The sequence below is a fragment of the Geotrypetes seraphini genome, chromosome 6 (genome assembly GCF_902459505.1).
Source record: "Geotrypetes seraphini chromosome 6, aGeoSer1.1, whole genome shotgun sequence".
In the NCBI taxonomy this organism is placed as follows: domain Eukaryota; kingdom Metazoa; phylum Chordata; class Amphibia; order Gymnophiona; family Dermophiidae; genus Geotrypetes; species Geotrypetes seraphini.
This window is the reverse complement of record NC_047089.1, coordinates 72,559,069-72,572,320: the sequence shown is the minus strand read 5'-3', so window position 1 is coordinate 72,572,320 and position 13,252 is coordinate 72,559,069. Positions and strand designations below refer to the sequence as shown.

Below are 13,252 nucleotides of genomic sequence, written 5' to 3'. Positions count from 1 at the left end.
GAGTTTAACTGATTTTTAATTGGCACAGCCAATTAGTGTACCAATTAAATAAATTTAAACCAATTAAGTTAGATGGCGGTAGGGGAACCTACCACTGCCTAACTTTGGGTGCCATTTTTAGAATCGGGCTCAAATTGTTTTATAAACCTAGGGTGAAATTTTTTTACAAAAATAGCAAAAACTGGTTAAGAGGACATTATATACACTCAGGCTTAACCCCTCCCCCTCCATCTTTTAGAAAACTGTAGCGTGGTTTTTAGTGCCAGCCATGGCAGTAATAGCTCCAATGAAGCTCACGAGTGACGAGGTCACGAGGTGACACCAGGAAATTCTTTTTCACTGAAAGAGTGGTTGATCGCTGGAATAGTCTTCCACTACAGGTGGTTGAGGCCAGCAGCGTGCCTGATTTTAAGGCCAAATGGGATCGGCACATGGGATCTATTCACAGGGCAAAGGTAGGGGAGGGACATTAAGGTGGGCAGACTAGATGGGCCGTGGGCCCTTATCTGCCGTCTATTTCTATGTTTCTATGTTTCAATGCTCATAGAATTCCTATGAGTGTCAGAGCTGTTACCACTGTGGAGGTTTCATATTCATTTTTAGCAATGTTCTGTCTTGGAAGCATTTTCAAACTGGGATGAACAGAGCTCAAGATAAAGATGAGACTTAAGTATACTCCAGTATTTATTCACAATTCACATTTCAAGAGAGAAAACATCTTCAGTGTAAGTTAAAAAGAATTACAAAATTATACATCAAAATGTAATATCACTCTGGTTAGTCAATTTTCTTTTAGGTATATTTTATAACTGATTGAAAGCATAAGGGCAGTCACTGAAAATGCAAACAATGTCTGTAAAATGATTTCATTCCAAGTTTTAGAGCTAGCAGATCTGCTACCCCAATAGAAGCAAAAGAAAAAAAAAAAAAAAAATCTAAAAGCAAACATTTGAGAGGTTAAATTATTGTATGTCTTGGACACAACTAGAAATGCAGATTGTATCTTCACAGAAAAATCTCCCTGATGTTTGCCTACTTGGGATTTAGTTCACAAGAAGAAATACAAAATTGCCACAATGTCAACTGGCAAAGCAGACAAGGTAAACGGAAGCCACTGCCCGGATGGATCATGAACTACAAACTTTTCTAAACAAATGCGCAAATCATTAGGGAACATGGCCATTGAGATTAATGTACATTAAGAAGTTAGAACTCTTAATTCACAACTCACTGGACTGGTAATAAAAATATTCAAAAAAAGCGCTGTGTGTAAGTAGAGCTTTACGAGCACAGTATCTGCAATTTAGCAACACACCTTTTGCTTGTTATGGGCAGATATGAACAGCCAAGCAAGTGTACGTCAGTTCCAAACAACTAATCCTCATGGCCACATATGTGTCGTTCAGATTAAAAAGTGGGCTGTTCACTTGTTTGCATTATTTCAGCTATCATCTATAGCCTAAAGACTTAGAAGAAAAATCAGGCCTGTCCAGACCTAATCAATTTTACTATCTGGTCAGTGACTTTCTATGCATTCACTACTTTCTTTGCAGTCTTTGGAACAAGAATGGACCATGTCCATGTGTTGTAAGTCTTGCAGAGTTGAGATCCCACATGTGTGTAGATTGTCATCAGATTAAAGCCGAGTCAAGCGTTGCTTGATCTTTTTTACTGAAATGTACACCTCACAACTTAGATGGCCAATATCTCCTGTTGTAACAATGTGGACTTGACCTGCTCTTCCTTCTCAGAGGCTCATATTCAACTCAGCTTCTGTTACAACCACCCAGTGGCATTTTCTGCAAAATAATTTCATCCCACTACATGCAAGTATCCATTTTGAAGCACAAGTAATTTGATAGGGAACAAGCGAAGGGAAGTGAATAATCAGGCGATCGCAGCAAGGCCAAGGTTTCGGATGTGTGTTAGCCAGCATTAAGGTTCATTAACTCTAAATTCTTTAGGTGCTTCACATCTAGAGAAGAAAGAAAAAATCATTATATATCTGGAAGTCAGAAGAAACAATTTGGCAAGCAATACAGAATTGCTGATCTCTATCCACTATACTTTTGCAAAAAACCCTGATCACCATTTTCCAAATAATTTTAATTAAGTTAACTACTTACAAATTATGTGAAGTAGACACTGGAAAAGCGTGTTAAGATTCTATTTATTCCAAGTACTAAATTCATGCAAATATTTGCACTGAGAGAAGATGGCAAGTGTACATTTACTCATTTAAATTCCTTTATGCCAGTGTATCGCAAACTGTGTGCCGCCTGAGATTTCATGTCTGTTGTGAGAGGCCAGGGATGAGGAGAGGCACCAGCTCCTGCTTTTCTGCCTACAGGATGTGCCTCTCATGGTGAGAGGCACATCATGTAGGTAGTCAGCTGCGGCCTGTGCCTCTCCGCCTCCATGGCATCTCTCCTCCTCTCCGCACATCTTCTTTTACAGTATTAAAGAAACTAAAGGTGGAAATCGGAGCACTACTGCAATCCCTCGCTAACATGTCAATTAGAACCAGACGGATACCAGAAGACTGGAAGATAGCGAACGTCATCCCAATCTTCAAAAAAGGATCAAGCGGTGAACCTGGAAACTATAGACCTGCGAGTCTCACATCGGTCCCTGGGAAAATGGTTGAGGCTTTGATTAAAGACAGCATAGTACAGCATCTGGATAACCATGACCTGCTGAGAGGTAGTCAGCATGGCCTCAGGAAAGGGAAGTCATGCTTGACAAACTTACTTCAGTTTTTCGAGGGAGTGAACAAACAAGTCGATAGCGGAGAACCGGTGGACATAATATACTTGGACTTCCAGAAAGCGTTCGACAAAGTACCTCATGTGAGACTTCTCAAAAAACTACAAAGTCATGGAATAGAAGGGGATATACTAAGATGGATAGGAAAATGGATGGAAAACAGAAGACAGAGAGTGGGCATAAATGGGAAGTACTCAGACTGGAAGAAAGTAACTAGCGGTGTGCCTCAGGGCTCGGTTCTTGGGCCTATCTTATTCAATATCTTTGTAAATGACCTGGAAGAAGAAACGACCAGTGTTATCATCAAGTTTGCAGATGACACAAAGCTATGCCGGGCAATCAGATCACAAAAAGACAGCGAGGAACTCCAGAGAGATTTGAAGCAACTTGAGAGATGGGCAGAAAATTGGCAGATGAGTTTTAATGTAGAAAAATGCAAAGTGATGCACCTGGGCAGCAAAAACAAGGAGCATGAGTATAAACTGTTAGGTATAACATTGGGGAAGAGCGAACAAGAGAAAGACCTGGGGGTACTGATAGATAAGACCCTGAAGCCGTCGGCTCAATGTGCAGTGGCGGCAAAGAAAGCAAACAGGATGTTAGGCATGATAAAGAAGGGAATCACGAGTAGATCAAGGGAGGTCATAATGCCGCTCTATAGAGCAATGGTCAGACCATACTTGGAATACTGTGTCCAACACTGGTCTCCATACCTGAAGAAGGATATAACACTGCTGAAGAGGGTGCAGAGGCGAGCGATGAAGCTAGTAAAAGGTATGGAGAACTTGAGCTACAAAGATCGCCTCAGAAAACTGGGATTTTTCACCCTTGAAAAGAGAAGACTGAGAGGGGATCTGATAGAGACTTTTAAATTGCTAAAAGGAATCGACAAAATGGAGCAAGCTCACTCACCAGCAGGGGGAAAGGATGGTGAGCAAGTATCAGCATTATTCACATTGGCAAATGCGACCCAAACTCGGACCAGAGGTCATGGCCTGAAGCTGAGAGGGGACACGGCCAGGACAAATGTCAGAAAGTTCTGCTTCACACAGCGAGTGGTGAACGCCTGGAACTCTCTCCCGAAAGAGATGGTGGAGGAAACCACCATTCTAGGATTTAAGGGAAAATTGGACGCACATCTTCTTGCAGGGATACGAGTGACTAATATATTCGCCAGGGTACGCCTGGCTGAGCTGCCGCGTGTGCGGATCGCCGGACTGGATGGACCCCAGGTCTGATCCGGTGTAGACATTTCTTATGTTCTTATGTCTATTTCAACCTCAATTCTTCTACACCAGCATTTTTCAAAGCAAAGCTTGCAGGTCAGTGGTTGTGGCCATTCACACTCTGATTCTTCCCTCTCTCCTTAAAGAATGACATGAAGATGGTTTCCCGCGGTTATCCGCGGGGACGGGGACGGTGATAAATTTTGTCACCGTGTCATTCTCTAATCTGAATGGTCCATCCAGTCTGCCCAACCATACATACTCCACAAATTTAGTTTAAATGATCCTTTTTCTTAGATATTTCTGGGCCAGAAACCCAGAGCCCTGCCTGGTAGTATGCTTAGGTTCCATCAACTGGAGTCTCCATCAAAGCTCAATGTATTTACCGCATTGTTAATGCTAAGGCTAAAAGCAACTTAAACTGGACGAGCATGTGCAAAGCTCCAAATATCCCTTGAACTGTGTATCCACAATAGCACTGCTGTTATGTAATTAGAAAACAAGCTAATATGTGCAAGACAATTTCTATGTCATAAGAAATGGGAAAATCGCCTCCATGAGTCAATACCAAGCAAACAAACAGTGGAGATGTCCAAAGATACAGGTGTGCTGAAATGTTTCAAAACTCTGCTTTATTCATTCAGTGACTCAATATGTACGTGTTTCGGCTCACACAGACTCATAATAAATGTATCATGCTTTGTAGAGTGATTGAAGGTGTTTACCTGACCATCAACAGGACAAACTATACATAAGGCTCCTTTTACTAAGGTGCGCTAGCATTTTTAGCGCACGCTATGCCGCTAAAACTAATGCCGGCTCAATGGTAGCGTTAGCATCTAGCGCGTGTGGCAATGTAGCACGCGCTATTCCGCGCGTTAATGCCCTAACAGAGCTTCGTAAAAGGGACCCATAGTAAATGTGTGCCAGCACCTCATGTACTCTCCACGAAGTGTCTAGAATCTATAGGCTTCACAGTCGCAGAGGAATAAGACTCCTGATGCAGGCCATTTGAGCCAAAACACGTGCGTGTTGAGTCATTGAATGAATAAAGCAGACTTTTGAAACATTTAAACACATCTGTATCATGGGACATCAAGACAATGTCTACCCCATTTATGAAGCTACTGATGTTGTAGTGAGGCAGCCCTAAAGTAAGGCCAATGCTTACAGCCTGAAGTAACAGCTAAGTGCCATTTATCTAACATAACCTGCTATACAGTAATACTGACCCCAACCGCCTCCTTCCCTCTTGACCACAAAGTGGTCACTGATGTGCTGTCAAATTAAGAGAAACTGAAAAGATGAAGCAGTTATCACAATAGGGCATTGCAAAAAAAAAAAAAAAGTCTTAGATCACAGCAGTACTGAAAGTGCTAGATGGGAACCTAATTGCTTTAAAACGATGGCTTCCCCAACCTTCCAAACAATATCAAGGGTAGCTTTAAAAGTTACAGTATTTCTTCGTCAAAAGAACAAACAAATCCCATACACAAGGAAATTTTAACTGGCTTTATAAGTCTTGAGGCTGTTCATCATGATGTCACACGCAACATATATATAATTAAAATTTAGATACTGCTTTAGACTTCTTGTAACATAATGTTATAGGCACACTGTAAAACACAGATCAGCATTCAAATATTCAGAGCCAGAAAAGGATTTAAACTTACAAATAGCTTCTTTGCTTCATATCTGAAGTCTAGTCTCAGCAAAATGTAGGTTTTCCTACCTGTAAAGGAATTTGATATAACCACTGGTCTCTATCAGCGTTAAATTTCATGCAGGCAAAGAGGTCACAGACATCAGGAAGGCCATAACAATTCTATAAAACAAAATAGCTTGTTAGGCTCACATATTGTCTGCAAATAATTTACTTTTAAAAATCAGGCTTTCAGTATATATGGTCAAGGAAACATGCATGAATATCAAATCATTTGTTTTATGTGTATGCTAGAACTTATGACAAAATAATAGTTAACAAAACTAGTAAGAAACCAATCAACACACATTCTATGACATATTTCCCGTATTTTCACTCATATACCGCGCACCCGTGTAAAACGCGCACATGGGTATAGCGCGCGGGGAACACAAATTTATGTAAAGAAATTTTTATATACCGCGCACACCCGTATACCGCGCATGTCGCCCCGACTCTCCTTTTGCCCGCCCCGACTCTCCTCTCCCCCTTGAAGTCCTGTCCCCACCCTGAAAGCCTGATGCCCCCCCAACGTCCGATTCACCCCCCCCCCCGCAGGACCGCTCACACCCCCACCCCGAAGGACCGCTTGCACTCGCATCCCGAAGGACCGCTCGCACCCCTACAGCCTCCCCCCCCCATCATGGAGAAGCTCCTACCGTTGTCCTGCTGCTTCCTCTGCCGGCGGTCCCGGCCCTTCTGTGAGCCCTGCGTCTGCTGCTTCCTCTTCCGGCGGTCCCAGCCCTTCTGTGAGCCCTGCGCCTGCGCTGCTTCCTCTTCCGGTGGTCCCGCCCTTTCTCTGATGCCGGAAGAGGAAGCAGTGCAGGCGCAGGGCTCACAGAAGGGCCGGGACCACTGGAAGAGGAAGCAGCAGATGCAGGGTTCACAGAAGGGCCGGGACCGCCGGAAGAGGAAGCAGCAGACGCAGGGCTTACAGAAGGGCCGGGACCGCCGGCATAGGAAGCAGCAGGACAACGGTAGGAGCTTCTCCATGATGGGGGGGGGGAATAGAGAGGCTGTGGGGGTGCGAGCGGTCCTTCGGGGTGCGAGTGCAAGCGGTCCTTCGGGGTGGGGGTGTGAACAGTCCTGCGGGGTGAATCGGACGTTGTGGGGGGGGAACTATGTAAAAAAAAAAGTTGTAAAATGCGCTCAAGCCTATAACGTGCATGGTTATGCACGGTTTGTAAAATCGTGTATAACGCGTGCGTTATATGCGTGAAAATACGGTAATCACATGAAAACTTGAAAAAATATGTTCCATCACAAAGCATTTTTCAAGGAATCCTATGAACCTCTGATCAAACACTGGTATAAACAACCAATTTCGCAAATATTTTTATCATCACATACATATAATTGAGGCAATTCTGTTAAACTGCAAACCTGGGAATTTAGCATATAGCAGGCATGAGGCTATGTATCAAGAATACATTCCTACATAAGCATACACATGCTCTACTCTACTACTGAGATTACCGGCATAAAAAGTGAATAAAAGCTATTTCAAGTCAGAAAACTGGGATATTTCATAATCTTTCCTGGCAAGGTTCAAGTTTTATTTCGGTTTTGATATATCGCTTATAATTTATCCTAAGCGGTTTACACAAAAACATAACCTAAAAATTAATTTAAAACAGGGAGACTAACATAGACAGTTAAGATAATGAAGGGGACAAACACTTGTCACTGGTCTCGTGCTATCAAAGTATACTCACATGCGATCTTTTGCATAGCAACCACTTATCCTCCACAGGAGGCTGTTGAGTCTTTTCAACATTATCTGTATTTCTAGAAGGTAATAGCCAATTGTCTATGTTCAGAGAGAGGTGGAATGGAGCTAGGAAATCTGATGTTTGACTCTTATAGCTACTTTCAGCCATCTCCTTGCTTTCTTTCTCTTCTGTTTTTGCTACTGTGCTTTGAGATTTGGACAGCCATGCTTTTAGATGATGAAGTAAAGCCTCAGGCTCCTCAGGCTGTACAGTGTCAGTTTGCTCCTCTGAAATTTTTCTACAAATGTGAAGCCAGATGCTCTGGTCAGATCCTTGTCTTTCAGACTCCATGTTTGTCTTAAACACCTGGTTTAGTGGAATTATGTTTTTATGTTGTCCTTCTTTCTTCTGTTCCTCTGGAGTCCTTCTGCATGGGTGAAGCCAAATGCTCAGGACAGAATCGGTTTTCTCAGATTTCAGGCTGGTCTTAAGCACCTGGTTCAGTGGCATCACATTTCTTTTTTCTTTCTTCTGCTCCTCTGGAGTTCTCATGCAAGGGTGAAGCCAAATGCTCTGGGTAGATTCTTCTCTCTCAGATTCTAGGCTTGTCTTAAGTACCTGGTTCAGTGATATGCCGTTTTTATCTTGTTCTTTCTTCTGCTCCTCTGGAGCTCTCCTGCATGGATAAAGCCAGATGTTCTGGATAAAGTCTGCTTTTTCAGATTCCAAGTTTGTCTTAAGTACCTGATTCAATGGCATCCCATCTTTGTCCTTTCCTTCTTTCTTCAGCAGCCATTTCTTAAGAGCCTTCTCCTCACAACTTTCTCCATAGAAACACTCTGAGAAGTTGGTGCAGGTCTCATTGAGCTCACATACATCCTCCACTTTAAATGCCTGATGCTGATGCTGCCGATGCCAGGTGTCACTACTGGATGCAGCAGGGGATTTCTTCCCACCCAGATGTTCATTCAGGCACTTCAGGTTTTCTAGATTCTCAATCTCAACAGCAGCTGTTTGGCCACAACCGTTGCAAGATTTGGCTTTCAGGAGCCAATCATTCATATCATAGCTCTCTTTAAAGGGTCTAAGCACACATTCCCAAATATCTGTTAAGCCACTTTCAACTTCAGTTTCAGAGGTTGCAAGCAGCCAATCAGAAAGGTCCATATCTTCCTGTTCAAAGAATTCTGATTCATCAATCTTCTCAATGGAGAAGATGGAGCTGGCAACAGAACAATTCCGATTCCGAAAAGGCCTTTCCTCAGGACAATCTTTTTGCCGAGTCTGCAGGATCCAATGCTCAAAATCCTTCAGCTGTCCAAAGAGCTGCTCCATGTTAAAAGCACAGCCTTTTGATGTATAGATATCCTATATGAGGACAAAATATAATTCAAAACATTTAATTCTAGGACTACATGTAAAACAGCATTATGAAAAAACGTGCTAGAGTTCTGAAGGACAAGCGCCTCTTCTCATCCTCCCCCTCAGCACAAAGACATACACAAAACATACCTGGTTTCTCTCTGAGTGCTTCGTCAAGGGCTAATCCTGGGGGTTGGAGCTAGTGCCAAAGAGGAGTGCTTGCACCTTTAGTCTCCAAAAGCCATTCACTGAGTGAAGGTTCCAGTCTTCCAGGAATTGGTCTCTGCAAAATCACACACAAACCATTATTTCATGGCATGGAAAGAAACAAAATATGTTTTGGGAATAAGGGTAGAAACATACATGTTAAAGGGATTTATTCTTACCGTGGATTTGACTGAGCCAAAAGAAGCGATTGTGTGATGAAGTGCAGAACTGTCAACCTCAAAACTCAGCGATGAAGACTGTTCTGGCTTGAGGGTCAGGTTGCCTAGTCTAAAAAAAAAAAAATGGACTACTTACATACCTTAAAATACTCATCTATACCCTCCTACGAAAATATTTAATAGGCTCTCATTTTATCCATATCTAGAATTGATGTAGGTCCTCTTTTACAAAGGTGCACTAAGCGTTTTAGCATGTGCTAAATCAATGCGTGCACTAACTGCTAATGCATCCATAGGATAACATGCACGCATTAGCATTTTGTGCATGTTTATCGCATGCTAACATTTAGCACGCTAAAAAGCATAATGCACCTTAGTAAAAGAGGGGGATAGTGTTTACATTAGGAAAATATGCAGCTCACTTTCAAAGCACATAGATGTCTCAAAATGGCCCCCCCAAAAAAAAAAAAAAAAAAAAAAATGGCCAACACTTCAGTTTGTCCAAGTAGCAAGGGGCATGTTGGAGTTGCGTAGGAGGCATATTTTTGACAGGACCAGGGAGAGCCCAAAAACAAGACAACCAACAATGATAACTGAATGGGAAGAAAACATTCATGTCTTAGATTTAGAAATCCAGGGTTAAGAAAAAGGTGCTCTGAGCAGCTGATCAATGCAGGGATTAAAAGGTTTGGTCCCCTTCCCTCTCCCCTGAAAATGAAACTGGAAATGAATACCAGGCTCTATGCAGCCTTAGGTATTACAGGCATGCTAGCAAAAGAAGGAATTGAGTATAAAGAGTGGCCTAGTGGTTAGTGCCTCCACATTAAACCAAAGGACCTTGGTTCAAATCCTACTTTAACTCTTATTTTGTAATCATGAGCTTTCTACAAACAGAAAAAAATATCTACTGTGCCTAAATTTATAAACCACCCACAAGCCAGAAGGCTATTGAAGTGGTATAGTAGGAATTTTTCTGTTCCTGGAAGGCTCGCAATTACAAAATAAAAAAGCTAAACTGGGATTTGAACCAGGATTCCTTGATTTAATGTCCACTGCACAAACCACTAGGCTACCCCTCTGCTCTAGCTAGACATCTGTGTGGCCATTTTTCTCAAAATAATGCCAGACAGATGACCCTATCCCTGTTTTTTGCCATTCGTATGTTCGCTATTTCATTTTGGAAAATTGATATTCCTTTTAGGATGTTCTCAGCACAAAAACATCCATCTTGCATCATTTCTCTAATAGAAAATCTTGATATGTTTCCTGCTTGAAAATGGCTGTAATATTTATGATAATATATGTTTGTGTTATATTGAATGATTATTGTTTGGGTGGGGGGAAATGGATGATTATGAGCATGAGAAAGATGAATGTGCTTTTATTGTACTACTAGCTTTATAGCCCGTTACATTAACGGGTGCTAGAATATATGTGTGTGTGTCTGTCTTTATTTCTTTCTCTCTCTGTCTCCTTAGCCGCTTTCTGTATTTCTGTCTTTCTTTCTTTTGGCTGTCCACCACCACCCCTTGCGTGCTCCCCCTGTCCATTCTCCCTTCCTGTGTCCACCACCACCTCTTCACTGCTCCCCTTATCCAGCAGCAGCCCTTCTCCCTCTGTTTTACCTCCCCCCTGTCCATCAGCACCTCTTCCTGCTCCCCCTGTCCAGCAGTAGGCCTCCCTTCCTTCCCCCCCTGTCCATCAGCACCTCTTCTTGCTCCCCCTGTCCAGCAGTAGGCCTCCCTTCCTTTCCCCCCCTGTCCATTAGCACCTCTTCCTGCTTCCCCTGTCCAGCAGTAGGCCTCCCTTCCTTCCCCCTCACCAGACCAGAATCTCCCCTCTGTCTATCCCCCATCAGTCCAGCATCTCCCCTTTCTCTATCCCCCCAACTGTCCAGCATCTCCCTTCTCTCTATCTCCCATCAATCCAGCATCTCCCCTCTGTCTCCTCCTGTCAGCTGCTGCCATTCTCTGCCGATAGGCGGGGTCCAGCTCCGACGCGTCACTTGCGCACAGCAGCGGGAGCAGCACCAACAGCAGCAGCGCCGCCATCGCCGCTTCCGGACACTGCGGGAGCCCCCGCACCTGCGCATCACCCTGGCACGGGTAGGTGAGCGGCAGTTGATTGCAGAGTGCGTGAGGCCAGCTTTTCAGCCCTTCTCGAGGGGGCAGGACAGGCTGTTGAGGAGCTTCGGGGGCTGCTGCTGTTAGCCCCGGCAGAGATGGAGCAGCCAAGCTGAGCTGGCAGCAGAGCCCTTGTGTGTGTTCCCTCCCCCCCTCCCCGTGCCAGCGCCGCTCTCCCTCTCAGCGGGCTGGGCCGGACCGCGGCTTCTTTGCTCCATATCTCAGCAGTGGGGCGGTGAGCGGGTGCAGGGGGATCGGAACCATGCTGCCAGCGGGACAGCCCCAGCCCTCTCCCTCCTCCCCTCGCAGAGCCTGGTGCGGTTCGAGAGAGTAGCCGCGGAGGTGGTTTTGAGCTTAAAAATAAAGTTTGACAGGTAATTTCCCATGCGTGGTAAGCGCGCATGCGCACTCTCGCCGCGGGCGCAGCGCGACAAATCAGATCTCAGGGAACACACGGCGAAAGTGCGCATGCGTGGCTAGCATTTTATTATTCTATTTATTATTCTATTCTAATAATAATGCGTGGCTAGCATTTTATTATTCTATTTATTATTCTATTCTAATATTATTCTATATTATGTGTTGCATTAGTTGTATTGCACTGTTGTAGTTTTGAAAATTAATAAAGAATTTAAAAAAAGAAAAAAAAAAAAAAAAGAAAATGGCTGTGAGCAGGATGTCCCCATTCTGACTGGGATGACTTTTTGAAAATATGCCCCTTCCACGCATTCAGGGCCTGCAAGGATCAAAATGTAAAAAAAAAAAAAAAACAACCCCCCACCCAAAAAAAAAAAACCCACCATCTTTCACTGTTTAAAAAAGTAGGAAAGAGAAGTAATTAAGTGGTTTTGAACAGCTGGCAGTACATCAAACATTAGACCTTCTTGAAACAATGTCTACTTTTACTGTGAATATATGCTGCTATAGATTTCAGAGGTTTTAAAAAGAACATTATCAGTTACTGCACAACTTGCTTTCCAACTTGCTTTGTTTTACTGTTGTTCCTCTTTGCTTTATAAATGCATTTGGCTCTGCCTGTCTTCTTTACACACAGTCTGTTATTGAAAAGTTGATTTTAATAAAATTCAAAGTAGTCAAAGATCAGATTTTTGTTTGTTTACCTCTCTAGATAAGCAGAAATCTGATTAGCTAGGTTGTTACTATGAGGATTTTCCAGCTGGTGAATCATGCAAATAAACTGTCCCATCAACTGCAGAGGAAGCAAAATACCAGGTATTACCATTCTGGCTTCCCATTAAACAAATAACATTACAGTGCAGGCACAATGATTACCCAAACAGTGAGATCAACAATATACACATGGCCTGCGACTCTTAAGATCTGTGTGCCAGCTGGGTAAAGGAGTTTTCTACACTAAACACAAGAATTGCCAATTTGAATAAAGCAAAAGAAAACCAGAAAGTCATCTTCTTACCCAGTAGAGTTGCTGTACCTTTGCTGCAAGGCTTCCTCTTTCAGCTGCTGGATTAGCTCTAACTGCCTTAAAAGGCAAACCTCCCGACTATGCAGGTGCTCCAGCTGATGGCTGGCATTTGCGTGAATCTAGGCTTTAACCTGTAAGAACGAACTTCAGTCCGTGAGCATATTCAGACACTGCTTCATGAACTGATGGAACCACAGTCTTCTGGAATGATTCATGTACTTTCAAGTTCTGATGGTTAAAATATTTAACTGCCACCTCCTACAACTACTTTCTTCATACATACATCCTACATTGATACAGTAATCAGCACAGCCCAATCACCACAAAATCTTGATCTTCCCGATGAAAAAGCCTTTCTCCGCACTACTCATGAGTTTCAAAAGTGGGATGCTGCCTCAAATGACAGATTTAGGTGTCTCAACTGCTTATAAATCCAGCCTTTTAACAGTACGCATGTGTAGTTACCCACATCATACAGGCTGAGTCATGCATCATGAAATCCCTGCCCCTAGAAAAGTGAAAAATATTTTC

General features: G+C 43.2%; 1 protein-coding gene across 2 annotated transcripts; it reads right to left on the bottom strand.

The window, feature by feature from the left end:
• Positions 1 to 963: 963 nt before the first annotated feature.
• LOC117362862 (nuclear receptor coactivator 4-like) lies at positions 964 to 12,976 on the bottom strand. Of its 2 annotated transcripts, none has more exons than XM_033949927.1 (6): positions 12,713 to 12,976; positions 9,155 to 9,263; positions 8,919 to 9,051; positions 7,410 to 8,774; positions 5,725 to 5,817; positions 964 to 1,975 (listed from the first exon to the last, which is right to left on the bottom strand). In XM_033949927.1, the coding sequence occupies exons 4-6, from the start codon at positions 8,739 to 8,741 to the stop codon at positions 1,970 to 1,972; spliced, it is 1,431 nt and encodes a 476-aa protein (XP_033805818.1). In that variant the 5' UTR covers positions 8,742 to 8,774; positions 8,919 to 9,051; positions 9,155 to 9,263; positions 12,713 to 12,976; the 3' UTR covers positions 964 to 1,969. The 2 variants fall into 2 exon arrangements, with proteins under 2 accessions (XP_033805818.1, XP_033805819.1); XM_033949928.1 differs by lacking the exon at positions 12,713 to 12,976 and adding an exon at positions 12,399 to 12,477.
• Between the last annotated feature and the right edge of the window lie 276 nt (positions 12,977 to 13,252).